Here is a 26,481-nt window from a genome sequence, read left to right on the forward strand (position 1 = left end):
CTCCTTTTGATAACTGTTATTTTTCTGCAGACTAACTGCTTTTTGGTATGATTGAATATCCTGCAGCTCCGGAGGTGGGCTCTTGTGCACTTCTGATGTAATATTCTGGGTCTAGAGTTCTCTGGAACCTTATATCCTAGCTGAGTACATATATGACCTTGGCTGAGTGCAATGCTCAGTGTGGCAGGACTAGGGCATCACCTTGTGCTGCCCTTCAGCCTGCAGGAAGGAAGAGTGCAAAAGGGAGTCCCCGCCCTCCTGCCCCCCACACCGGACGCCGACCCTTCGGAAGACCCAGTGCTGTGATGAGTATGAGTGTGCTTGCAGCTGTGTCAACTCCACGGTGAGCTGCCCGCTGGGGTACCTGGCCTCGACCATCACCAATGACTGTGGCTGCACCACCACCACCTGCCTCCCTGACAAGGTATGGGCTGCTCAGCTCTGGCTAGGATGATGGCCAAACATGTGCTTCTCATGGAAGATTTGCCTTCCTGCCCAAACCAAGTGCTGTATGGCTTGGTGGGTGTGCAGTCAGCATTCCGTCTCAGCCTAAATGGAAATTTAGTTAGCTCAGGGGGTATTTATAGAGAATCTACTCTGTTCGCAGCATGGCTAGGTGCTAAGGTTACAAACAAGGTTTAAGACTTGGTCTCTAACTTTAAAGAGATTATTTGTGGGTTAGCTAAGGAAATAATATGATTGCATGGATTATTTAGAGACTAGTTAATAGTTTACTTATTTGTGAATTGCCATCCTTTCATCTGTCCATTTATCCATTCAATATTTACTGAGCAACTGCTCTGTTCTACCAGAACTGCTACTGTGTTAGGCATTATGGGAGAAATGTAAGATGCAGTCTACTTATGATGCTAGTATACATAAGACATAGTCTATAAACTGAATACAATAAAAAGTGTCAATGGATGGTATAGATGTTAAATGCAAATAGCAGTCTTATAGGGGAGAGATCCATCAAGATGAGCTATCATTAGCAGAATTGCAGCAGGAAGACGGGGTGTAGTTGCAGTTACTGGATTATTGAGGCTGAGTCCTGGAATGAAGGCGAAAGAGGAGCCACAGTTATCTTTCCCAGAGCTTGTCAGAGCTAGAACACACATTCATTTGCCTGGAATGCTCTAGACCTCTGGATTCTCTTCCAGCTCAAAGTTTCTAAGCCCCCAGGTTCTAGAGAGGCAGGAGGAGGTCTAGGAGGCAGGGATTGCTGCTGCTTCTTACGTCTCTGTTCTGTCTCCTTTCCCCCCACTACTTGCCCTTCTTCTTCTGTTAATGTTTCTTATGTCTGTCTAATCCATAGCAATCCCACCCCCATTTTGTATGCCTTTGATTTGTTGGAGAATCTGGGTCATTTGTCCTATAGAAGGCCAACATTCTGGATTTGGCTGATAGCTTCGTCATGGTGTTGCTTAATGGGCTCTCCTATCCCCTGTATTTCCAGTAAACTAAAGGTTAGACCTTGGGAATTAGTTACATTCAAGTACAATTTTGGGGGGGCAAGAGTACAGCGTAGGGGATGCTGGTGCTTCCTATTGCTTCATGCTATGAGGCACATCATGTTCTGTTGTCCCACTTTTAAAGGTAAGACTTATTACTCAGTTCAGTTGGTACCAGACTGTTTCTCCTTCATGAAGAGTCCCCCATCGACATTTTAACTAATAGTTTTTATATTCATGGATGTTTTTGTTGCCTAAGATTCATTACGTCATTAGGAGTTGCAAAATGGTGACTTTCCTCTCTGCTTCTATCATTCTTATGCACCTACCAGCTGGGATTCTTCTGTAAGGAAGAACTTTCCCCCAACTGCTTTTGGTTACCCTAAAATAGAATTACTTTAGGAAAGGCAGGATAAATGCTTGACTCTTTTCCTTTACCAATTTTCAGAGTAATGAGCTGATGCCCTAGCAACCTTCAGTGGTGACCAAAAAGTTTTTTTTAAGTATCATTATGAACTCATGGATGCTGATGTATTTGATGTGTTTCGATACATTGCAATCTTCATTTATTTATTTAATGTTCAAATTGTCTATCTGGGGTCAGCGGGAGCTGACCTTTAAGGCCTTTGGCATGGCCTCGTTAGCCTTTGGTTGCTTTCTTGCTTTCTGAAACAACAAGGTGCTCCAGGCTCCTCATGGCCATTTCCTGCCCCGTCCTTGGGTCAGCCGTTTCGCCTGACTCTGAGCACCTTTGCGTGAACGTAGTATTTATTACAACCTGGGTGTCAAGGATGTTTGCTGCTCGTGGGCTGTCATTGCTTCTGGACCTTTCTGGTGAACAGAGCTTGGAAATGCATATCATACATTCATGACATTCCTGATTCAAATTTGATTAAAGGGTTTTGCTTAACTTCTTTGATTTATGCTTATATCACTTCTCTTAAGTTGGAAACCTTGGTTTGCTAACGTAAGTACTTATTTGCTTTATCTTACAATATGCCTATAATAGTCCCCAAAATAACAATGCCAATATTACGGCTAATCATTTAAGACTATTGAGAGAGGTTTAAGATTTCTTTGTAGTTCTTCTTGTCCTAAGAATATAACCCATTAGGGATATATGGTAGAAATACTGGATTTTAAAGTCAGTTGAAATAATGATTTTCCCTGTGCCACTGACTTGATGTCCAGTTAATTAGATATATCAATTTGTTTTCTCTTTTTAGAGGTTGCTTTTTATTTCTGATTTAATATTTTTCTTATGTAAAACACTTAAATGATTCTGAAACCTATATTATAAAACAAGTTGCATTCCCAGAAGTCTCACCTCTGTCTCTGTTTCCTCTACCTTGTTCCTTCCCTACTCTCTGTAATTTATAATTTTCATTAGTTTTTGGCATATCCTTCCATTTTCTTCTGTTTGAAAGTACAGGCATATTATATATATATTTCTTCCCATTTCTCACAGAAAGAGTAGCATATTATAAATTCTGTCTTGAACTTTTCTTTTTTCATTTAACAATATATGATAGAGGTTATTCTATACCAGTATATAGAGATCTATCTTATTCTTCTTTTTAGCTGCATAGTACTCCATTGCATGGAGTACTTAGTTCATTTAACATGTCCTCTATTGATGGACATTTGAGTTGCTTCAATCTTTTGCTATTACTAATAATGCTGTAACAAATAGCCTTGTACATCTGTCATTTTGTATTTTTGCCAATGTGTCTTTTGGGACAGAATCCTAGAAGTGAGATTCTGGGTGGTAACATTTTCTAGCAAGCCTCTTAGTAGAAGGACAGGAGGTCTCATTCAATGAGTTCGTTATACAGAAGCTGGAAGACTGGGCAGGTGTAGGATAATGGCTTGAAAGTATTTGTAGTGCTATTATGTGAATGAGGGTGGAGACCAGTTCTAGCTGGGGAGGGCAGACTTGGGATAATTTCAAAACTGTCTTTAAGTCTCCAGATCAAACAGCTTCCTTAGCATCTCATTCCTAAGAAATAAAGTCTGAGCATTGTATATCGCATGCACCCCAGGCTCTACACGTTCAGATCCCAGCCAAGCTTTGTGATGTCATTTCCCACATCCCTTCCATAGCCTATAGTTCTTCCAAGTAGGATCCCTTGTCTCTCAGACGTATCCCGTACTCTGTGCCTCAGAGTCTTCACTTTCCTTGTCATTTGTGGGCCTCAAGGGAACACTCATTCATAGTCCCTGCCCAATCTGCCCTCACCTTCAACCCACTCCTAATGAGGGCTATGTCTGATGGGTTCCAAGTCCAAGGATATCACTAGGTCTGAGAATTAGGGTGCAGCTTTCTATGTGACATAAAAGGAGTTAAATGCAGTTAAGGCAGTGTTGAAACCAGATCAAGGTGTTGATCAGTGTGTTATATCTGAGCCTGTCGGCCGCAAAGAACTCCCAAGGGGCCACTCCCAGGATAGACCAGGGATGGCCTTTCTAAGGTTGGTGGGCAGGGAAGGGAAGAGGGCAAAATCCACTTCATAAGCACCCCTCCATGTGGGCAGAGCCCATGTTGGTTTCATTTATTGCTGTATTCTCAGCATCTAGAGCAGCTTCCAACGCATGGTAGATGCTTACTACCCTCTTGTTTAAATGAACTGAATGAGTTCACTCACAGAAACCTTGTGTCTACAGGTGTGTGTCCACCGAGGCACCATCTACCCTGTGGGCCAGTTCTGGGAGGAGGGCTGTGACGTGTGCACCTGCACAGACATGGAGGATGCTGTGATGGGCCTGCGTGTTGCCCAGTGCTCTCAGAAGTCCTGTGAAGAAAGCTGCCAGCCGGTAAGGAGGGCGAGGGGCTGGGCACTGCAGGGAGTAATCGGGGTAGGGAAGTAGGGGAGGGGACCCCAGGAAGGGGCAAGACAGCCCCTCTGGTAACCTCTGGTTCAAGGCCAGAGGTAGGGGGAGGGAAGGGGAATGGGGCTGGGTAAAAAAAACAGATTGCTGTGTCATCTTTCTGTGCTTCAGTCCTTCGCTAATGGTCATGTCTGTCGTATGGTCTTGAGTCCAGTGGGCTGTGGAGTTGGTTTGAGCAGAGATGTGGATTAAATGCCTAGAAAAGAAGACTCAATTTTTTCCTGTTTCTGCTCCTTCAGACATCACCTTAGTCTATCCCTAGAACAGATATATGTTCCAAATTCCCTGAGATTGTCCCAGTTTCAATGTACTACAGTGTTTCCATATAGATTGGTGATTTTTCAGACCATGTTTATAATTTGAGGTACAGAAAACATGATCACTGTTACCCCAATTCAGTTTTTAATTCTTCTTGTGGTGGCCTATCCATAGGCTCCTATGTGTTCTGGGGCACTCTATTCTTGCACATTTAAGACTGATCACACCGTAGAAAAAGGGAGCAATAGTATTCAGAGAGAATTGTGGGTCAAATTCTGCTTGCTGACTTAATGCTAATATTATTATTACTGCAGTATTATCAGGAGTTGATGATAAAAAAAAAGTGGCCAGGGGAGACAAGTACATACATCTCGTGGTTGCTTTTGTGAATGTTAATAGCAGTGAAGATAATGCTCTTGATGCTGTTTTGGAAGTGTTGTGGTCTGATGATGGAAGGAAGGGCCTGAGTGTGAATCCAGAAATGGGAAAGTGCATTCAGTTCATCTGCTCTCTACCTGCTTTGCTGGTATGGGGGAGGATCAGAGTTGCTAGGCACCTTCTGGAGAAGATGATGCTGTGGTATCTAGGTGTTCCCTTTGGGAACGTTAAGTTTTGGAAACACATTGGTCTCCATCTCCTCCCACAGGCCATGGGAGGCATGGAAATAACTTGCTATCAAGTAAAGAGAGTGCTGTTTAGAGGTCATTTTATTGTTTAGAGGTCAAACCCCGTATATTTTGTGTTTCAGTAGGGAGTTTTAATTGCAAAGAATAGAATCCACTCAAGCTAGCTAAAATAAACAGGGAATTTGTGGAAAAGACAGGAGAAATCTCTCAGAACTGAAGTACAGGATATATGGGTGGGTACCATGTCATACATTTCTCTTCCCTTGTTCCGTGAGCCCCCATCTCTCCTTCTCTCTGCCCATCTGCTCCAGCTCCTCACTGCAGGCCAGCTTCCTCTGGGAGGAAGTTTTGCTTTCTCATAAATTTCATTTGCACATGGCCTTATTGAATCTGGTTTCAACTCAACCTGGCTTTTCAGATCCAGGGTTCATTTTTGTCCAGTTTGACTTATTCAATCTTTGTGTTCCATAGATTAACTTCTCAAGAAGAAAATTGATGGGCTCAGCTCAGCCCATGGATTGGGTCCTCTGTCCATTCCCCACTCTGGTCCAGTCAACTGTTGGGGAGGGTGCAGGTCATGTGGCATAAACCTGGCTGTCTGGAGGCTGTGGTGCCGGGGGCAGTTTCAAAAAGAAAATGGGTCAGAGGTCAGGTGAATGAGTGGAGTAGGCAGCATGTCCAGAACTCTTGACTGTGTGGTTGCTTTAGGGAATTGAGTGGCCTGTCTTAGAGACTGAATGTTCACACTTTATAGGGAGGAGAAGGAGGCCTCATGGTTTAGTTAAAGCTGATGGGATGGGGGAGGCTGGGTTTTGGTCTGTACTGGGTGTGAGGTGGAGGTGGGAGCTTCAGTGAATTGAGATGGCCTCACAGTTCATTCTTCAAAAAGGAACTATGTCAGCTCCGGTCAGACTCCAGAGACATTTGGGCTCACTTACCCAAATTCATTTGTTGTATAGGATGTGACCAAAAAAAAAAAAAAAAGAGCAACGTTCTCACCATCATCCTCTGATTCTTCCTTTCGGAAGCCACAGTCTGCAGAAACATCCTTTCCCCAACTACCTCCATGTTTCTCTGTTCTTCATGTCAGAAAAATGATGTAAAGCAAAAAAAAGGACATTGCTGGCTTCCTAAAGAATTTCATGGCTGTGCCTACATGCCCATGGCCTTGCTTCCACATTGACAGCAAGAGGAATTCCCGCTCCTTTGTATAAACCTTAGAGGAGTTTTTCTCTCAAGGCTTATGACCACCTGGATTCCCCATGCTTAGTCCCCAGAATCAAACTAAGTCCTGGCTTTAGGGACTGTGTTCTGAGGGACACAGTTCTGAATGTAATGCATTATATTTTATTCATCTTCATGATACTCCTCCAGAAGGAAGAAGAGGCAGGGCTGTTCCTCCCACTTGTCAGATAGAAAGCAGAAGACTAGCACAGAGAATGAAGTTGGCCTTAGCTCCACAGCTCATTTGAAGCCAGTAGACATGAGAATGTCCTGACCCCTAGCCCAGGGCCCATTCTGTTAGACAAATACACCTGGCACCACTGGCATTGCAAGGGCCAGTTTGATCCAGGAAAGACCCGAGGGACCAGCGCTCCATGCCTTCCACCTCCATTTCAGTGATGGCAATTGTGCTTAAAGGATGGTGCTGCTAAATAAATTAGGAATTTATTTTTTGGTGGCATCTGTCTTCAGATTGGGTGGATATCAGACCCGCTTAGTTCCACTCTTAATTGGAAAACCAGTGAAAACAGGATGGGGAGAGAGTAAGGAGAAGACTCTGAGACATATATTTTGAACAGATATAAACTAGAGGTTTTCGAGGAGTGTGGGAAAAGAAAGACAGATGAAAATGTAGAATGAACCTGGTTGTGCAGCAAGAAGATGGGAATGCTGGACGTGTTGAGGGGAAACTTACAAAGATGGCAGCTAGGAAATTTGGTGGCGTGGCTAGGAGTACGTGAGCATGAGAAGTTGGTGGGGTTTTGGGAACAAGGCAGTCATAATATCAACAGCGTGTTTGCCCGTGGTGGGAGGCAGCAGAAAACATGAAGAATGCACAAATCCAGATCACTGAGTACTCTTAGAGAGATGCACAAGAGTGACTCTAGATCCCTAAAGGTATGATGACTCTCTTCTGTGCTCCGTTGAGGCTTTGTTTCTTTTATGGCCCCTTGTATATTTTGCCTTATAGTGGAGGATGTCTAGATTGTATCATCCTAATCTGTTGGCTCCTCCAAAGTACCTAGCACATCATAGATGCACAGTAAATGATTAGAAACTTAGCTGATAAAAGACTGGGGACAGCTCACTGGGCACGGCTGTGACGCAGGTCGGGATGTAAGTAGGTCCCATGGAGACGATGTGAAGTTGAGTCAAGTCTCCAGAGTGCTCGCCATCCCCCAGAGAGAGGCACCAGCTAGACTGACAGCGAGTGTTGTGTGAGCTCTGACTTGGTCCTGCGTGTGACTGTGCTTGGGGAGCAGAGCAGAATTGGCATCCACACTCAGCCTGAACAGCTGCAGTTACTCCTTCTCTGTGAAGGACAGAGCTCCAAGACAAAGCACAGTCCTGGGTTTTCTCCCCTTGCCTCCTGGGCCAACCACACACGTTGTCATTTTGCCTATTCTTGTATGTTGCTTCAGAGTTTTCAGTGGAGGGTTGCAATCCAAGTTCCTAATGCTTTGGCCAGATTGGAGGACCTCCAAGTGGCAGGATGGGCTGACAAACTTCAAGGATGCTGGTCTTCCTGGCAGGCTTTCTGAGGGAGGTTGGTCTTGGTTGCTCTCTCATCTTACTGTGCCCCATAAACTACTAGGTAAATGTCAAGTAACTACCTGGAGAAACCCAACTCTGCACATTGGTGAGAGGTCTTGGGATTAAGGTGCTCATTTTGTATAGGTAGTTAGCCCTGTTAGAGCAGAGACTAGATCCCAGGCATCCTGAATGTTCTCCCTTAGTCAATGAGGTGCCCTAGATTTGGCCATGATAAGGATCAGGTCAGCTAGCTGCTGCTGAAGGAAATTTGGGCTATCTTTAACACTCCCATGGACTGGCTCTTGCTCTCCAAGTGGAAGCTTTCAGAGGGCAGGATTATGTCTCTTCAGCTCGTGAAAGACCTAGCTTAGTGACTCAATGGTTGATGCTTCCTAGTCACTTCTTAGTGTGCATCTTGAGGCTGGTGGATGACAGAGAAGAAAATGTTCAATCCAACTGTCTCTCTGCAAAACCCTAGGGCTCAGTACACATGTGGAGTAGATAAGAACACCTGCGTCTTTACTGCTGGCCTCTCCTTCCTTACTTTCTGTTCTTTGCATTTTTCCAGGGTTTCACTTACTTCCTCCATGAAGGCGAGTGCTGTGGAAGGTGCCTGCCATCTGGCTGTGAGGTGGTGACTGGCTCACCACGGGGGGACTCACAGTCTTACTGGGAGAATGTAAGTCTGGACCCCAGGGTGGGTAGGAATGAGGGCAGTGACCTCACCAGCTTGGGAGTCCATTCTACGGTCCAGTGTTGGCCTTGGTTTCATCTGTACAGTAGAAGCTCATTCCCTGTCCTTTGCTTTCACCACAGGGAGTTTAATCTGCCTGTTGGTGTTATTCAAGTGTCAGATGGGAGTACCTTGCCCTTGAGGAACTAGTTAAGATTGCCTCAGACTTCCCATTGTGTGAATTTTGGGAGAAGCCCAATTCCCTCCCTAGGAGTTCTGTGAACTCCTGGGGGATTTATGTTCTCCTGTTTACCTGTGAATCTGAGGTCCTGCTTCCTCTCAGTGGTTGGTGTGGGGATGGTCTCATCACTCTGCATGTGCTGTGGGCCTGCCACCCCTCCAAAGCTCCACAGGCGGCAAATACTGTTCTGTACGCATCAACCCAGGCAGGGTCCTCTCACCTTTTCACTGGTTTCCACTGGAGAAATTTATAACCCAGAGAAGCAAACAGTATTTCTGTTCCCAAAGGCCCCGAGCTATTTCTGCAACTCCAGCTGTAGCATCTTGCCATGTTCTAGCCCCACATCTCCCCACTCTTGTCTTCTCCTGCCTGGCCCTCCACACCAGCCGCATTCCCTCTCCTAAAGCAGAGCAGTTTAGCCGTCTCCTTGCTGGCCCTCAGGTACTCACTTTGGATGCTTATCAAGCCCTTTTCTGAAACATAAGTATTCCCTCCTTGGGAATTTTAGTCCAGATGCCAGGATAGTAACAATTCTTTCACTCTGATTCGTAAGGAAGAGTGGGTAGTGCTGAGCCCTGGAAGCCTCAGGAGGCAGGAAGAGCGTGAGGTACACCATGGGCCTCCCCTTCTGTGTCGTTCCAGTAAGAACATAGTGCACATCCCCTTTCTCCCCTCAGTGATAACAGAGTGACTTACTGAGTTTTTCCACATGGGTTCCCACCTCCCTTCTAATCCAAGTTACCTGTGGATTTCCTGCGTCCCTCCTCCCCACCCTTTTAGTTTTTCTGCTCCTCATCCATTCCGGAATAAGACAGGTTTTTCCCCTTCTCTCAAGGCCAGGGTCAAGCTCAGATCAGAGGCTGCTCCGTCCTGGTGGGGCTGACAGCTGGTCCCTGTGAGGCTCAGTACTCCTTTTGAGCCCCCCGACCCATCTCTCATCTCCATCCAGGGCTCCCACAGCCCTGACCCACCTCAGCGTTTACAAAACATAAGGGGACCGGAGTTTCTCTTCCCCAGTTCAAGCCTGCATCTTACCTACAAGACTTAGGCATCAGCAATGGCTCTGGCCCTGCTGCCGGGATCTGTCAGGGACCAGTGGGGGTGGCCAAGGCTCAGCAGGTAAATAATCAGAGGGGGGAGAGGGCCAGAGGTTGGGGTCAGGCCTGCAGTGGGAAGGTTTGGTCAGGGTGGATCAGAAGTGGGGATGAAAAGAGAGGCTGCAAGTGTCTGGCATTTTCTGCTTCTCATCTGGGAAGAGAAGAAAGAGCAGTTGCTGAGAGCGGTAGTCAGGACAGGAAGTGGGCGGGCATATGCACCTAGTTATGCACTGGGAAGCTGGCCTACACAGACAGCGCTTGCTGTGACACGTTTTCCAGGCAGAACCTTGACGATGACTTTTCTGAACCATATTCTGGACCCTCTCAGTGCTCTTTGCCTGTGGAGCCAACCGTTGAGGTCAGGCCACCCATCCACACCCTGGAGGGACAGATTGCAGGGCTGTAGGCAGCAGACTCCGGCATCCCCTGTCTCTTGCTGTCTCCGCACATGAGTTGGAAGTGGCACCAGCTGGGCAGTGGGTTGAGTTCTCCTTCCACGTGTCTCCATGCCGGCCTGCGCTGCTGCTTCTGTGTCAGAGTGCCCTAGAGTCTCTGAGCTCAGCTCACGGCCGATGCTGAGGGTGGAAGGGAGGTCCCCAGGCTTCCCTCAGGGGCTCACTCAGGCAATTGAAGACCACGTCTGTAGGAGCACACATGACTCTGAGCTAGGATCTTGGTCAGGGTGACTCGCCCAGACTCACTGAAGGACCTGGGATGAGCCCCATTCACTCCCTCTGTGGGCCTTACCTGTGGGTGGGACTTAGATGTTAAGCCGTGGCTCACCTCCAGGGCCCAAATCAGCTCCCTGAGAGAGCAGCCCATCCCCATTGGGACCCTGGGCCCCAGCCCTGCCCAACGCTGGTTTTCTAACCACAGGTCGGCTCTCAGTGGGCCTCCCCTGAGAACCCCTGCCTCATCAACGAGTGCGTCCGAGTGAAGGAGGAGGTCTTCGTGCAGCAGAGGAACGTCTCCTGCCCCGAGCTGAACATGCCCACCTGCCCCGTGGGCTTCCAGCTGAGCTGTAAGACCTCAGAGTGTTGCCCCACCTGTCGCTGTGGTAAGGCATGCCATCTGGCCCAGCCTTCAAGCCTCTCTTGCCACTAAGGGCTCCTGAATTCTTTGCCTTTTAGCAACTCAGGGAAATGGGTAGGATCAAGATCTTCTCATCTGTTCCTAATGCTTTTGTGAGAAAGCAAATAAGATGAGAGAAATGTAGCAATTTCCTGAAGGTCATCCTGGTGCTTAGCAATGGTTTTGTACCATTGTCTCATGTCACCCTCACGACAACCCCGTGAGGTGGGTACTCTTCCCACCTCTATGGCTCACGTGAGCTAGTGAGGGTGGAACTGGGGTTCGACCACAGGCCTCTCTGATTCTAGAGCCACCTTCTCAATCATTTGCTGTATTGCCTCTGCTGGGGGAGGAATTCTAACTTCCCATCCCAACCCCCTTGTTTATTTATTTGTTTAAATAAACAACAACAACAAACAACTCTCTCCAACAGCAAACAACCATTCACTACCTGCTCTGGATTCTTTGTATGGTTTTATCTTGGGCCTTAACATTTTTTTTTTTTAATTTTTTTTGTGAGGAAGATCAGCCCTGAGCTAACATCCGATGCCAATCCTCCTCTTTTTGCTGAGGAAGATTGGCCCTGGGCTAACATCTGTGCCCATCTTCCTCTACTTTATATGGGATGCCGCCACAGCATGACTTGACAAGCGGTGCGTCGGTGCGTGCCCGGGATCTGAACTGGTGAACCCTGGGCCACCACAGTGGGGCACGTGCACTTAACCGCTTGCGCCACTGGGCCGGCCCTGGGCCTTAACATTTTTAGAGGAGAACTTCATTCTTTCATGAGCCCAAACATCCTCCCACTCACCCCTTAAGTGTAAATCACTTAAACAAGGGCTGACTCCTCAAGGATCACAGGGATCTCTCACTGTGGGCTGGGTGGAAGGAAACAGGCAGCCTGTCCTTCCTCAGCAGGCCTGGGGGAAGTGAGGCCACCATGGGCTCTGGCAGTGGGACCCCCGTGCTGGGGTGGGTGGGGAGAAGGACGGGCAGATGCAGGAGAGGAGCCCAGATGGGGAGAAGAAGGCCTTGAAGGGACCGGCTGCTTGCGGGTTTTTGCTGGGGTGTGTTCTGCACATTGATGCCCTGCCCTTCTCTCTCCCCCAGAGCCCATGCAGGCCTGCATGCTCAACAGCACCATCATTGAGGTGAGCTGCTGCCTTCTTCTCCAGGACGCATGGGACGGGGCAGGAATGGGGTGCTGTGGGAAGGGTGGGCAGCTCATTCTAAAGTGGAAATGAGAGGAACCAGGGAGACCAACCCCAACTGCGCTTTCCACTGCCTCCTGGGCTTCCCAGGCATCCTGGAGCCCAGGCTCCAGTTGTCCTCCTAACTCTCTAGGGCCTGGGCCCCCTGTCCAGCACTCATCTCCCGGCCCCCACCCCAGGCACATGAGCATTTCTTCTGCGTACAGAGAAACACTCTGAAGTCATGGTGCACTTTTCAATCTGTCCCCCTCCCTCTGTCCCAGCTCACTCTCTGGCAGCCCTCACTCTTACCATTGCCATACTTTAGGTGGGAGGGCAGGGAAGGGAGTGGGCCACTGGAGACAGGAGAGCAGCAGGGTGATGGCTCTTGGCCGCTGTGAGTGGCCAGGCCCCCACTCATAAGGCAGACAGCTTATGTGGCTGAGGCTAGTGGGAGGTCAGGGGGTGGGGGTGCCGGGAGGCCTGACCCTGGTGCCTCTGGTTCCAGCCTGGGAAGAGCCTCATGATTGATGCGTGTACAACTTGCCTCTGCACCGTCCGGGAGGGGGCAATCTCTGGATTCAAGCTGGAGTGCAGGAAGACCACCTGTCAGGCCTGCCCCCTGGTAAGAGAGGGTTGTTGGGCACCCAAGGGATGGACCAGTATTTGAGGGACTCAAGCAATGGGACCTCACTGGGGTCTTTAAATAAAGCTTTCATGATTTTTTGATTATGGACAACATTTGACAACTGTAATGAAGAGACTAAAAGTCACCCACCCAAATTGCGTCTCTCAGAAATAATTATAATTTAGTTTTGTAAATTTTAAACATATTCTTCCTGTGTTTTTAAAATAAACACAATATTTGAAAGGCTTATGACACCATATTTACCATATAGTACCGTACCATTACGATATTGTATTCTTTTTACACATTTTAAGAAGCATTACTACCATTCTTTGAAAACATTAAAAATTAGTTAGTCAACAAATATTTATCACACTTACTATGTGCGAGGTTCTACATGATATTCTGTAGAATATATGTACCTCAACATATACTTTTATTATTAGACATTTAGGTGGTTTAAAATATTTCACCCTGTTTTTGCCAGGTCATGATGACTGTGTTTGCTCTGAGTACCTCCTGAGGGTGGATTCTGAGAAGTGGAATCTAGGTTTCTAGTTTGGTAGACGAAAACCGGCATGTCACTGTTTTAATTATGACTGTTAGCCCCGCCTCACAGAGCTGGACCTAATGCTCGGGTGGACGCCTTGGCTTCCTCCTCAGACTGCCCTCTGTGCCAGGGCTCCTGCCGTCTTAGGGAATGCAGTTGGTCAGAGGAGGTTCTTGTGAGCGAGATGCACAGAATGTAGTAATCGCTGTTTCAGATGGCCCAGACAGAGGGCTTCTCCTCTCCTCTCTGTGAGGCAGCAGGTGAGGCCTGGGGTGGAGTCCTTCCTAAGCAGAGCTACACAGCGGGCCAGAGGGGGAGGGGTCAGCAGCAGGGTGGGGACAGGGATGAGGAACACTCGCTCAGGTGCTTTCTGGGCTCTTGAGGACAAGGGCGTGTTCTGCACCTGTGTTCTTCATGGCACTTGGCACAGTGGCATGCTCAAAGTAAGGGCTTAATAAAATATATGTGGAGTGAATAGGTCTATAGGAGATAGCTATTTCTGATAGAATGGTCCAAAGAGACCATTCCTGCCTCAATTAGGAAGAAGCCCATTAAGTACATGTTTTTGCTTTTATTTTTTAATTCCCAACCGATGTTTTAGGGTTTTAGGTGCGTGTGTGTGTGTGTGTCACAACTCCCCTTGAATACATCTGGGCTTGAACAGGGAATGAAATAATGCTGTCTGGAGTTCGTGGCATCCCTTTTACCTTGGATGTCCATTGAACCAGGATCAGTGCAGCAAGAGTTCCACACCAACGCTGTCCTGAGGGAGAGCTTCCTAGAGGGAGGGCTTGCTAACTCTCACAGCGCCCTCTGGTGGTCAGAGGTGGCATGGTAACCTTCTCCACATCAGTAGAAATCCAGCTTTAGAATCCATCTAGATGTAGGTTTCTAAATATTTTTAAATCCATGGTCCCTTTTGGTTTGTGTACTCTTCCTTCTTCCCTCCCAAATGCTGATATCTCCCCATGGCAGTGTACCCACTTCCCCCTCTTGAGAACCCTTAGATTATCCCTCTTTCTATGTATCTCTCAACCTTTGCTGAAAACTGCCTCAGTTGACCCGGTTCTAGCTCAGCATCCTAAACTGGTCTTGTCATGCTCGTCTGCCATGAAGGGCCTCAGTGAGGGCTCCCACAGGTGGGGAGCTGTGGTGACTTCAGTATAGGTAGGTCTGCTTGAACTGCCTACATGAGACTGAAGTGTTAGCATCACCTGACATGTGAGGCCTTCATTTCCTCCTAGGGGAGACAATGCTCATACCTAAGAGGAGACCAGCAGAAGGCGGCTTGTGCTGGCGGGTGGTGGGGAGGAAGCTGGACAGGTGAACTCTCAAGGAAAGCGTGAGGAAGAGTGGTCACCCTGACCTGGAACACTGAGAAGGTGTCCCGGAGGGGCGCAGCCGTGAGCTGACCTTGAGCAATAGGTCGAATGTAGAAGAGAGGACCTTCCAGGAAGGGCCATGGGGCACAGACTGGTGGATAGAAGCAAGAGTTAGAGAAGGCTGGCAGGGGAGAGAAGACTGGAGGTTCTTGGGCAGCCGATGCAATTTATGAAAGGGGGCTGCAAGACACACGCAAGCAGAGTTTTTGGGACCTGACTGGTCGGGGGGAGCAGGACTAATTGGCTGCTCAGACCTAAACAAGTGAAGTCTAGCTGCTGGGAACTTGGCTCGGCAGGCAGAGGAAGTGGCTGCCCCTGACTGGATGTTCAGCCAAAGCCCATTCAGCACCGCCCTTCTCCGTGTATACGTGGCAACATGGAACACATGCAGCCGTCAGCAGTGGCCGGGAAGCCCCGCAGGGCTCGAACAAGCCCTGTCACCCACTGCAGCTGCATTCTTGCCTTCCAGGGCAGCGGTCATGCCGGGCGTCTGGTTTTTTATTTACTCCTGTAAGTGGGTTCTGCCCTGCTCCCTCTCCTCCTCCTGTCCCTCCTTCCCAACTCCCCACCGCACCTCTCAAGTCGTTGCCCTCTCCTGTTACCGTCCACCCCTCTTCCTCTTCTTTCTCCTCCCGTAATGCCATCTGTCTTTCCCTGTTCTTGGCTTAACTGTGCCCTCTGCCTCTCTGCTCTGTGGATTTTGCTTCCACTGCTTGTCCTGTCACTTTGCAGCCCCCTCCTCCATTTGTCCTCGCCCCCCTCACTTCTTCTGTAAACGTTTTGTGCATTTTCCTCTCCTGGGCCTGCTGAGTGGAGGGAGGGTATTTCCTAGTCTCTTCTCCTAACACTCACCAAAAAATGCCGAAATCCAAGCTCCCGTGAAATCTTCCTGAGTTAAGCCCTGTTTTATTTCCTCCTTCTGACTGTGGCCACTCACATTCACTCATAATGTTTATTCTATCTCTCTTCTTCCTCTGCCATTTACCTCCGTCCTACACCTTCCAGGAATTGTGCATTTTTGAGAACACAGTTAAAGCTCACCAGTGAAACACCACCTGATGGCCTCACACTCCGGCAGTGTCCTTCCCAGGGAAGTGTGGCCCGGGCCCAGTTTTGTGCTGAGCTCTGTGCTCATTCACTTTCTCTACTGCCTACACCCTGAAGACACGGATTTGGAAGCTTGATTTAGGAGTAGCAAATTGTTTAAATTCATCTCTGAGCAAGCTTACCAACTCCTAACCTTGCTTGCTGGTTAGGGCCATTGAGTCTGTGCACAGCAATGAACAAGGGAGCCATGTGGAGATGACCAGGTCCTCTGCCTGGGGACTCCAAACTGACCTGCTAGAGATTCATATTAGAGAACCCTCAGGGCCCCAATGAAGGAATTTCTAAGTGGTCATTACTAAATGTGGCAAAATAAGAAAAAGGATGACAATGTAGTTGGTTTCTCACATAACTAAATTTATGCTTTAACCAGTTTTTGAGATTATGTTCTTCCTTTTCTTTTTGGAGTGGTGGAGAGAGTTAAAAGAGCTTTAATTTTAATGCAATGATGAGGCAGCTGATGACAGCTTTTTGGTTTTTATTTTATTAACATTGTTTAAAATACTCTTACTTTTCAAAATAAAAAGTTGATTACCCTATGTTGTCTCCCAAATTTGGGGCATTTTTGTAAGACAGTCAAATCCCGCTCTCTGGAAGCTGCTGCTTTTTCCAGTGCAGATATAAATGAAGGGCTCTCAGTTTAAGCCACTATCGAGGAGTTCCTAGCTGAGCGCCTCTCCTCAGGGAATGTGGGAGCGCCTGGTATGAGCCAGGCGCTGGGGACACACTGACAAGCAGCACAGATGTAGGTGGAGTTTACACGCCTCTCGGGGAGAACAAAAGCCATCTAAACAGACAAGTGAAAAATTCAAATTGTGTTAAGTGTTATGAAGAGAGAGAGTGTGTGTGTGTGTGTATGTGCGTGTTGTGTTTTGGAAGACCTCTCTGAGGAATGATATTTAAAATTATTACTAAAGGATGAGAAAGAACTATTTATACAAGGCGTGGAGAAGAGCATTCGAGGTAGAGGTAACAGCACACACAAGGCCCTCAGGTGAGGATGTTGGCGTGTTCATGGTCCTAGAAGATGCACAGGAGTGGATGGCTGAGAGCAATGGGATGGTGGTATAAGATAAGGTCAGAAAATTAGGAAAGAGCCATGTTAGGCCTTGTAGGACATACTAAGGAGATTGGATTTTATTCTAAATGCAATAGGAAGCCATAGAAAGTCTTATGTTTTAAATTTTTGTAAAATTTATTTTTTTAAATGAGGTATAGTTTGCCTGCAATAAAATGCACAGATATTAAGTATATACTTTGATGAGGTCTAATAAATGTATAAATCCGGGTAACCACTAAAATAGTAATATGAAGAAATACAGCTAAAAGGCCAATAAAGGAGATAAAATACTAGAAAAACAAAAACTTGATTAAACCAAAAGAAGACAGGAAAGAATTAACAATAGAACAAATAACAGAGAAGACAACAAATAAAATGAATGGCAAAATGATAGATTTTAAACCCAGTGATATGGATAATTACATTAAATGTAAATGGGCAAAACAAAATCTCAATTAAAAATGGAAATTGCCAGACTTGGATAAAAAAGCAAGACTCAACTGGTATGCTGTTTACAAGAGATTCACTTTCAATTTGAAGAGACAGACAGGTTGAAAATAAAAGGATGGAAAAAGATATACCAGGCAAATACTAAAAATAAGAAAGTTAAGATGGGTATATTAATACCAAACAAAATAGACTTTAAGATGACAAATGTTGCTAAAAATATAGAAGGTTATTTCATAATGATAAAACAGTAGGTTCATCATAAGAATCCTAAGTGTGTCTGCATCCAATAGCAGAGCTTCTAATACTTGAAGCAAAAATTGACAGAACTAGAGGGAAAAATAGGCTTATCCACAATCTTAGTTGGTAATTTTTTTTTGTGTGTGAGGAAGATCAGTCCTGAGCTAACATCCATGCTAATCTTCCTCTTTTTGCTGAGGAAGACCGGCTCTGAGCTAACATTTATTGCCAATCCTCCTCCCTTTTTTTCCCCTAAAGCCCCGGTAGATAGTTGTATGTCATAGTTGCACATCCTTCTAGTTGCTGTATGTGGGACGTGGCCTCAGCGTGGCTGGAGCAGTGGTGCGGCAGTGCGCACCTGGGATCCGAACCTGGGCCACCAGTAGCGGAGCGCGCACACTTAACCGCTAAGCCACGGGGCCGGCCCTTAGTTGGTAATTTTAATGTTTTTCTCTCAGTAATTGATAAAATAAGTAGGGAAAAACGTTGTAGAAGATTTGGAAAACTATATCAACCACCTTGACCTAATTGAGAATAATAGACTGTTATACTCTAAAACTTCAGAGCACACATTCTTCTCATATACACATGGAATTTTCACCTATCTTGACCCAAATCTGAGCCATAGAGAAGTCAATAAATGTCAAAATTTTGAAATCATGTAGACTATATTCTATGATCACAATTAAATTAGATTGAAATTAGTAACAATAAGGTGTTTAGAAACACTCCCCCAAATTTGAAAATTAAATAAAATACTTTTAAATAATCTGTGAGTCAAAGAAGAAATCACAAGTGAAAATAGAAAATATTTTGATCTAGAGATAATAGTAGTTACTCTAGAGATTGTAATATGCCTCTTTGACTTATCAGCCTACCCTGATTGAATAATATACTATTGCAGGTATAATGTACTCTTTCTCCTATACTTTGTGCTTTTGTTGTCACGTGATTTACTTCTACATGAGATAAATTCACAAGACATTGCTATTATTTTTGCTTTGAACAGTAAATTGTCTTTCATAGAATTTAAGAAAAGAACTAAAAATGATATTTTATATTTATCTACATATTTATAATTTCCAGTGCTCTTCCTTTCTGTATATCTGAATTTCCGTGTTATATCATTTTCCTTCAACTTAAAAAAGAACTTCTTTTAGCATCCAATGGCATTGCATTTCTCAGATTTTATTTAGCTGAAAACATCTTTATTTTTCCTTTATTTACTGAACATAGAATTCTAGGTTGAAAGTTTTTTTTAATCACCTTAAATATGTTGTTCCGTTGTCTTCTGGCTTGAATTCTTTCTGATGACAAGTTACCTGATTTTTATTGTTGTTCTGTGTATACCCCTCACACTCCCTCCAATTCCATGCTTTTAACAGTTTTTCTTTATCTTTGGTTTTCAGAACTTTAAGTATATGCTTATGAGTAGTTTTCTTTATACTTTCCCTACTTTGGATTCATGGAGCTTCCTGGGTCCTTCCTGGTAAATTGATTTTTTGATCAAATTGGGAAAAATTTAGGCTATTGTTTCTTTAATTTTTTTTCTGCTCCATTTTCTCTCTCCTGTATTTCTGGAACTCTAATTACATGTATATTAGACCACTTGATACTATTCTGCTGGTCATTGGGGCTCTGTATATTTTTTCCAATCTGTTTTCCTCCCTGTGCTTCAGTTTGGACAATTTCATTGATTAGTCTTAAAATCACCAATCTTTTCTTTTCTGTAGTTAATCCAATCAAGTGAGTTTTTGATTTAAGGTACCATGTTTCTAGTTCTAGAATTTCCATTTGATTTTTTTTTTTTTTAAGTTTCCAGGTTGCTCCTGAAAGTCCCCATCTCTTTTCCCATTATGTCTATCTTTTCCTCTAGACTCTTTAACATATTTATCATAATTATTTTAAAGTTCCTGCCTGCTAATTGCAATTTTGGGATCATTTGTGTGTCTGTTTCTATTGAGTGATTTTTTTCTCTTAAAGTGAAGATCAAATTTTTCCATTGCTTTGAATGGAAATTTTTACTATGTGTTAGACATTGGTGCTATTTCCTCTGATGAACATTAAGTTTGCTTCTAGCAGGTGGTTAGATTATTGGTGGTTCACCTTGAACTAAAGAAGGCTAGATTTTAAACTACCTTAGGGATGGTCTATCTCAATATTTCTTAGTCCAAGGGTGAATATTTTAGTCCTGACACATAGTCTTTACTCCAAGGGCTTGACCCTTCTGAAATTTCAGTGGAAACCTGAAGTGTTTATCTAGCCCCTTCAGCTTGGTGGGATTCAGACTCCAAACTCTGGCTCCCCTCTGGTGTGTGGCAGCTGAAATTTCTGCTCAGCTCTTTTAGCCATCCACCTCTTGTTTTGTCCCTGGTTTCCTCATAGGCTTCTCTGAGCATATATAATTCAGAGGTCAACCAAGGATTTGAAGGGAATTTATATGCAGATTATATGGCTTCCCCTTCCTGACTTCCTATTTTCTGAGGTTTTCCCTTTAGTTTCCAGCTGTTCTAGAAGTTTGAAACTCTGTCCTCTGATGCCTCAGGCAGATACAACTGCAATTTTCTGCTCAAGTTCCAGCTGTCCGGTGTCATGCAGATTGCTCTCAGGGGAAAAGCCATTTAAACAAGATTCTTGTCCATTATGGTTTCCTCTTTCAAGGATCAAATCACGTATGGTTTATCTCTGATGTTTGCCATCTAGTACCTTTAAACAATTGTTTTAAATATTTTGTCAGGAATTTAGAATTGTTATCTGCAGAGGGTTAGTCCAATATAAGCTACTCTGCCATTACTAGAAGCAGAACTCCATTGATGGTTTTTAAGCAGGAGAGTGACATGATTAGACATATTTTAAGAAGGTCATTCTAGCAGCTGTGTGGAGACCTACAGTAGAGGGACAAGAATGGAGGTAGGAAGACAAATTAAGACTATTACCAGAGTCCAGTGGTAGAGGATGATTACTTGGACTAGGTGATGACAGAGGACACTGGTCATGACAAGCAGTGGATGAGTCTGAGATGATTTTTGGCAAGATTTGGTGATGAGTGGTGCGATGAGAAACAGAAGTCAAGCATGACTCCCACATTTCTGGTTTGAGCAACTGAGCAATGAAACCATTTACCAAGATAGGTAAGACAGGAAAATGATGAGATTTGGGACAAAAATCAAGTTGCATTTTGTATATAAGTCTTGAGATGACAATAAGATACACAGTTGTCAAGTAGATACTTGAATTTATAAACCTGGAGCTCAGGAGAGAGGTCTAATTTAATAGATCTGGCTGCTAGAACTTGAGTAAGATGTATATATGTAGGGGGACAGAACGCTGTCTAGGGGATTGAGAACTGACAAAGGTTAGTTAAGAGTTGGATGTTGACTTTCTGAACTCCAGGTGAAACTGCTGAATAGGAGAGATGGGAAGCTGGAAAAGTAAGCCTACTTATGCTGGGATGTTCAGGGGAAGTTAGCTAAGGCTGTTTTTTCTCCTGGGTATAGGGATACAAGGAAGAGAAGATCCAAGGTGACTGCTGTGGGAGATGTCTGCCTACGGCTTGCACCATTCAGCTAAGAGGAGGACAGACCATGACACTGAAGGTGGGAGCAAGTTGAACTTAGGAGTTTCCCCTCATATCACCATCTGGTTTCCTATTTTGGGATCTTTTCTTCAAGAAAGAGGGACTAAGTTTGGGTCAGTATTGGCTTCTTTTCCCGCCTATTTCTGATTTTATAAAGAAGATGGATAACCTATAGAAGGTACGGAATTTTTTCTTTGGTTTAGTTATTTTGTCACTCTTCTTGACAAGAGCATAGTTGGTGGTGTATGGCCGCATGATTTGGAGTTGGTTGATCTTTAAGATTTTCTCCAGCCTTAATTGTCTATAAGACTGGATAGGCAATCAGGGTGAAACAAACTCTGACCTATGAAAGCCAGAATTAGATGGTAGGGCTGGATGGTGGTGCCGGGTTCACCTCTAGTTCAGTTATTGATCAACCAATTTACCCTTGCTTTTTAAGCTTTTAAGCTGTCAGGAGAATTTGGGGATTCTCTACATTTATGCAGCGCTATTCACAGTAAATAACTTGTAAAACTGGGACTCCACCTCTATTCTGTGTTCTGGGTGTGGAGACTTTATACTGTCTCATTCTTGTTCCATAGTTCTCCAAATTGTGTCAACAACTCCAAGGAGTCAAGGTGATGGTTTGAAGTGGCTTTGTAATCCAAACACTGTCTCTACCCACTTCCCCTCTTTCCTTTCAGCGTGATGAGATGCTCCAGGATGGCTGTGATACTCACTTCTGCAAGGTCAATGAGAGAGGAGAGTATATCTGGGAGAAGAGAATCATGAGCTGCCCTCCCTTTGATGAACACAAATGTCGGGCTGAAGGAGTGAGTAGTCGGAGCTCAGGTCCTGCTTACCACTTGACTGTCTCCATATTTGACTCTAAGAACAGAGTCCTTCTGAACAGCATGCAGTCCAATTCTGACATGATTTCCAAGTGTCCAAGGGAGATCCCTGGCCTGGTTTAAGCATCAATGAATTTACAAAATCAAAGCCCGATGGAGAGACAAAACTCTCTGCGCTATATGATGCTTTAAAAAATACCTTTCCCTTGGAGAATACTGAATCTGTGACCGTTGAATGGGAAGGTGAGAGATCAAACTGATTTCCAGTCTCCTGTGGGAATGATGATCCTGATGACTCAATCAGAAGAGAATTCAGAATAATCAAAATTGTTTCAGCCTGGTCAGGTAGGGTGGTAATTCTGCTCACATTTGAGACAGGAAAGCACAGTTTACTGGGGACTTAAGCTCAGGACTGTGAGTACAGAGCTGAGAGTTAGCCCGGAGAGTGACCTGAAAGCTGACCACTATGTACTATTTGTGCCTAATCTGAACCTTTGCTGTTTTTTTAGGGGAAAGTCATGAACGTTCCAGGCACTTGCTGTAACATGTGTAAGTACGTTACCAATAGCTTGTCCCTTGAAACCCGTGAGACCAAGTAAAGGGACTGTTCTTTGGAGTAAGCTTTCTTCTAGAAAGATATTTCTTGATCACTGGCCAGTCATTATGTTCAATTCTGTAGGGAATTGCCACCCCTCCCTGAATGTCCTTAGACTACTTCTTGCTCAAATCCCCTTTCAAATGCCTGTCATGTAGTCTTTCCTCCAAACTCTTTACTGTCTCGAGCCTCTTATCTGCCTTTCCCCTCATAGAGTCTTGAGTTGTTCATAGTCTTATCATGAGAGAATCTCTTCTCTCTCCAACCGGAGCTCCTTGAAGACAGGCACCCTTGATTCCTGATCTTGACAGAGCAGGCACTCAATACACATCTATTCACTGAATGTCATACAGCTATCTTGGAGAGATGGGGAGCCACCAGTTGGCCAATATTAGCCCCTACCATGTGCTGTGGGGGCTGCAGGGAACATAGAGTCCTCTCAAGGATTCGTAAGGCAGCTCTCAGGGTATTATCCTCCCCTTTTCACTCTCAGCCCCTCTTGACCTTGCAGTTATGTTATACTGTTTGGTCCTAATAGCTCACAGCAGCAGCTTTGGAGGCGGGCTCAACACGTCTGCACGTCAGATGGCATTCTTACCACTCATTTTTGTGATCATGAGCACAAGTAACTTTCAGAATCCCAATGTTAATGCTATATTCTCTGAATATAGAGTTACTTTCCTGGACTAATATATTTGTTTTTAGTTTAGTTTTTTTTGTTTTGGGTTCATTGGTCCATGTTCATTTTTGGGTAGAGAAAGGACGGGTGAACACATGAATACCTTCAGTGTTCCATCATTCATTCTTTTCTTGATGGCTTACTCTGACAGTCCCTGTAATTGCTGTAGCCAGGCTGCAGACTGAGGAAACACGATCTGAAAGCATCTCTTTCTATGATTGCTGTATGAATGGGTTAAGAATATGGAGTCAGGAAACCATCAGAGAAGATGAATTCTCTCTAGGCGCACTGCACATGCAGTTTGGTTAGGAGACTCTTACCTGCAAAACTAGCAACAAGGGCCCTTTGGTGGTCAGTGCGTGCAGGAGGCTGAGAACCCTCATAAGGAAAGTTAGCCATGCTCAGGGATTTAAATCTACAGTGAAAGAATATAGTATGTCGGCCTAAATATGTTTTCCTTATTCATCCTCTTAATGTAGTTGGCAGGCTTTCACTTTAAAATGGAATTATTTGGAAGTTGGGAGGCAGGCTAATATGTAGTTAGGGTTGATTTAGACTTGGTGGCATCCAAGAATGGAAAACTCCCAGTGTTCAGATGAAGAATGGTGAGCTGGTATTAAATCTCAGAATTCTCAGCTGGCCAAGTAGAGATTCAAATCTGAATGCCACTAGCCCTGTATGTGGAGAAACCCATGCCCGTGACCTGGAGACAGCTATACCTGAAGAGGAGATTCCACAAGGGCCCCCACAGAGGCAGTGAGCGCCTTTATGTGGCCAGGACATTTGCCTTTCCTCTGACCCAAAGACAGGGATGACAGGTATTATATTTATTGGCTACTTCATTGCCCATTAGCTTCGGATATTGTTATAAGCATAAGAGGATTTCTCCAGTCATTATGGTTTTTAAAGTCTACAATTATGTAGACTCATCCATCTCCATCATGAAAGCCCAGTGAATCTAGGCTCCTCCTGCAATTATAATTGTTTCATTAAATGAGTTAAACCCGGCAACAACTACATCTCTGACTACGAGGGGCGGGGAGCAGCTGAGGTGAACCAGAATAACTTAATTCCCCTCCCTGCTGATGGGGTTGGTGATTTGGTTACTGTGAAATTGACCTACTTCCAGCCCAGTGAGGGAAGTGGGTGGCGAGTGTTCTACAGAACCCCTGCCAGGCCCCAGGTCCACCTCTGCCCTGTCCTCTAGGTGAGGAGCCCGAATGCAAGGACATCACTGCCCGGCTGCAGTATGTCAAGGTGGGAAACTGTAAGTCGGAAGAGAAAGTGGACATTCATTACTGCGAGGTAAGGGGCCCCAACTTCACCATGGCCTCGGTGGAGGGGGCTGGGTCTCCTTGTTCAGAGACATCTCTTTAGTGACATTTTAAAAGGATCTGGAAAAGTCACAGACAAGAGAAGTGAAAGGAACTGGAAGCAATTTTTTCTAAAGCAATTGTTTTATTGAAGTAACTGGGAACTTTTGACCGCAGAAGAAAAAAACTGAGGAAAGAGCCAGCCCTGATGGCCTAGTGGTTAAAGTTTGGTGCTCTCACTGCTTCAGCAGCCTGGGTTTGGTTCCTGATTGCAGAACCACACCACCTATCTGTCAGTTGCCATGCTGTGGCAGTTCTAGAAGAACTAGAAGGACTTACAACTAGGATATACAACCATGCACTGGGGCTTTGGGGAGGGGGGAAAAAAAAAGAAAAAGAGGAAGATTGGCAACAGATGTTAGCTCAGGGTGACTCCTCTGCAAAAAACAAAACAAACAAAAAAACTGAGGAAAGACTCGACAAATGCTTTAAAGAGAATGGAGAGTTATTTATGGAAGATGTGGGCTACATTTCCTGACGGTGAATCAAACTTGCATGAAATTGCAGCGAGAGGGATGTGGGTGTGATAGTACCATAAGGAGAGAGGACATCCCAGACTTCCCTGAGGTCTACCTTTGCAAATTGCTTAGCTGCCCTGGGTTTCTCTGGGTGAGGCAAGCCCTGCCTTGCTTGGAGGAGGGCAGGTGGAGGAAGCAGGCTGCCCCAGAGTCCTCCCCACCCCAGGATTCTCCACCATCGTGATGCTTCTCCTCTCTGCTCCATTGCAGGGTAAATGTGCCAGCAAAGCCATATACTCCATCGACACGGAGGATGTGGAGGACCAGTGCTCTTGCTGCTCGCCGACGCGGACGGAGCCCATGCAGGTGCCCCTGTACTGCACCAACGGCTCAGTCATCTTCCACCAGGTCCTCAATGCCATGCAGTGCAAGTGCAACCTCAGGAAGTGCAGCAAGTGAGGCCGCTGCCGCTGCTGCCATGGACGCCCGCTGTCACCCGCCTGGGGCCGGACCGGCCAGAGTGCTGCTCGGTCCTCTGCACGCTCTGCTCTCATGCCCTCCTGGGGCCATAATAAAGGTCAATCTCTCATCTTGCAAAAGGCTGATGGTTCACTGCGTCTTCCAGGCCGAGATGACAATTGTAGGCTGGGCTTGGGTTCTGAGGCTGGTTCTGAGGGAGAAAGCACAGGCTGCATCTGAAGACATTCCATCTGTGGGAGGCACTGCCAACCTCTGGGGAAAAGTGACGTTTTCTCCTCCATGGGCTGGGGAGTGAACGGGGAGGGATGGTGTTTCTCCTCAGAAACTCAGCTCAGTGGCCTAAGTGAAAGGGATTTGCTCAGGAACACTGGGTTCTCTAATCTCTGAATCCAGGGGCTTCTGAGCAGAGCAGAGGGGTGGGCCCTGGAGCCAGGCTCCTGCCAAGCAGACACGGCTCTCGCCAGTGTGGCTGATGTGGAGAAGCAGTGTGCCCAGGTGCGCAGGGATTTCTCTGAGGCCTTGGCTGATCAAGGTCCTGTGTACCCTGAGTGGCCCCCAAGGGAGGGAGAGGTCCTGAGGACTGAGGGGCCCGGAACAGGGTGCTGGCAGGTGCAGGAACATGGTCCCATCCACACAGGCTCAGCCATAGGGGGTGAGCCCCAGACTTCGGGGCAGGCCTGGTTCCACCCATGGCCCTTGCTCGATGGCTCGGCTTCCAATAAGCCCCTTAGTGGTTCTCAGACTTAGTTTCCTCATCTGGAAAACAGGAATGTTCGTTTCACTCATGGTGTTGGGAGGATAAGATGAGCCTGAAATTCGGGGGTA

At 45.7% G+C, this 26,481-nt stretch overlaps 1 protein-coding gene across 1 annotated transcript in view; it reads left to right on the forward strand.

Annotated features, from left to right (window-relative positions):
- The window catches only part of VWF (von Willebrand factor), a 152,692-nt gene extending 126,927 nt beyond the window's left edge, over positions 1 to 25,765 (forward strand). The window contains exons 42-52 of the mRNA XM_058559008.1: positions 219 to 424; positions 4,116 to 4,265; positions 8,550 to 8,660; positions 10,869 to 11,049; positions 12,174 to 12,214; positions 12,762 to 12,878; positions 21,162 to 21,260; positions 21,925 to 22,053; positions 22,581 to 22,620; positions 24,553 to 24,650; positions 25,447 to 25,765. Coding sequence (XP_058414991.1) covers positions 219 to 424; positions 4,116 to 4,265; positions 8,550 to 8,660; positions 10,869 to 11,049; positions 12,174 to 12,214; positions 12,762 to 12,878; positions 21,162 to 21,260; positions 21,925 to 22,053; positions 22,581 to 22,620; positions 24,553 to 24,650; positions 25,447 to 25,635 — 1,361 coding nt within the window. The 3' untranslated portion in view covers positions 25,636 to 25,765. The remainder of the gene's footprint in view (positions 1 to 218; positions 425 to 4,115; positions 4,266 to 8,549; positions 8,661 to 10,868; positions 11,050 to 12,173; positions 12,215 to 12,761; positions 12,879 to 21,161; positions 21,261 to 21,924; positions 22,054 to 22,580; positions 22,621 to 24,552; positions 24,651 to 25,446) is intronic.
- Positions 25,766 to 26,481: the final 716 nt, after the last annotated feature.

The sequence above is a fragment of the Diceros bicornis genome, chromosome 17 (genome assembly GCF_020826845.1).
Source record: "Diceros bicornis minor isolate mBicDic1 chromosome 17, mDicBic1.mat.cur, whole genome shotgun sequence".
NCBI lineage: Eukaryota > Metazoa > Chordata > Mammalia > Perissodactyla > Rhinocerotidae > Diceros > Diceros bicornis.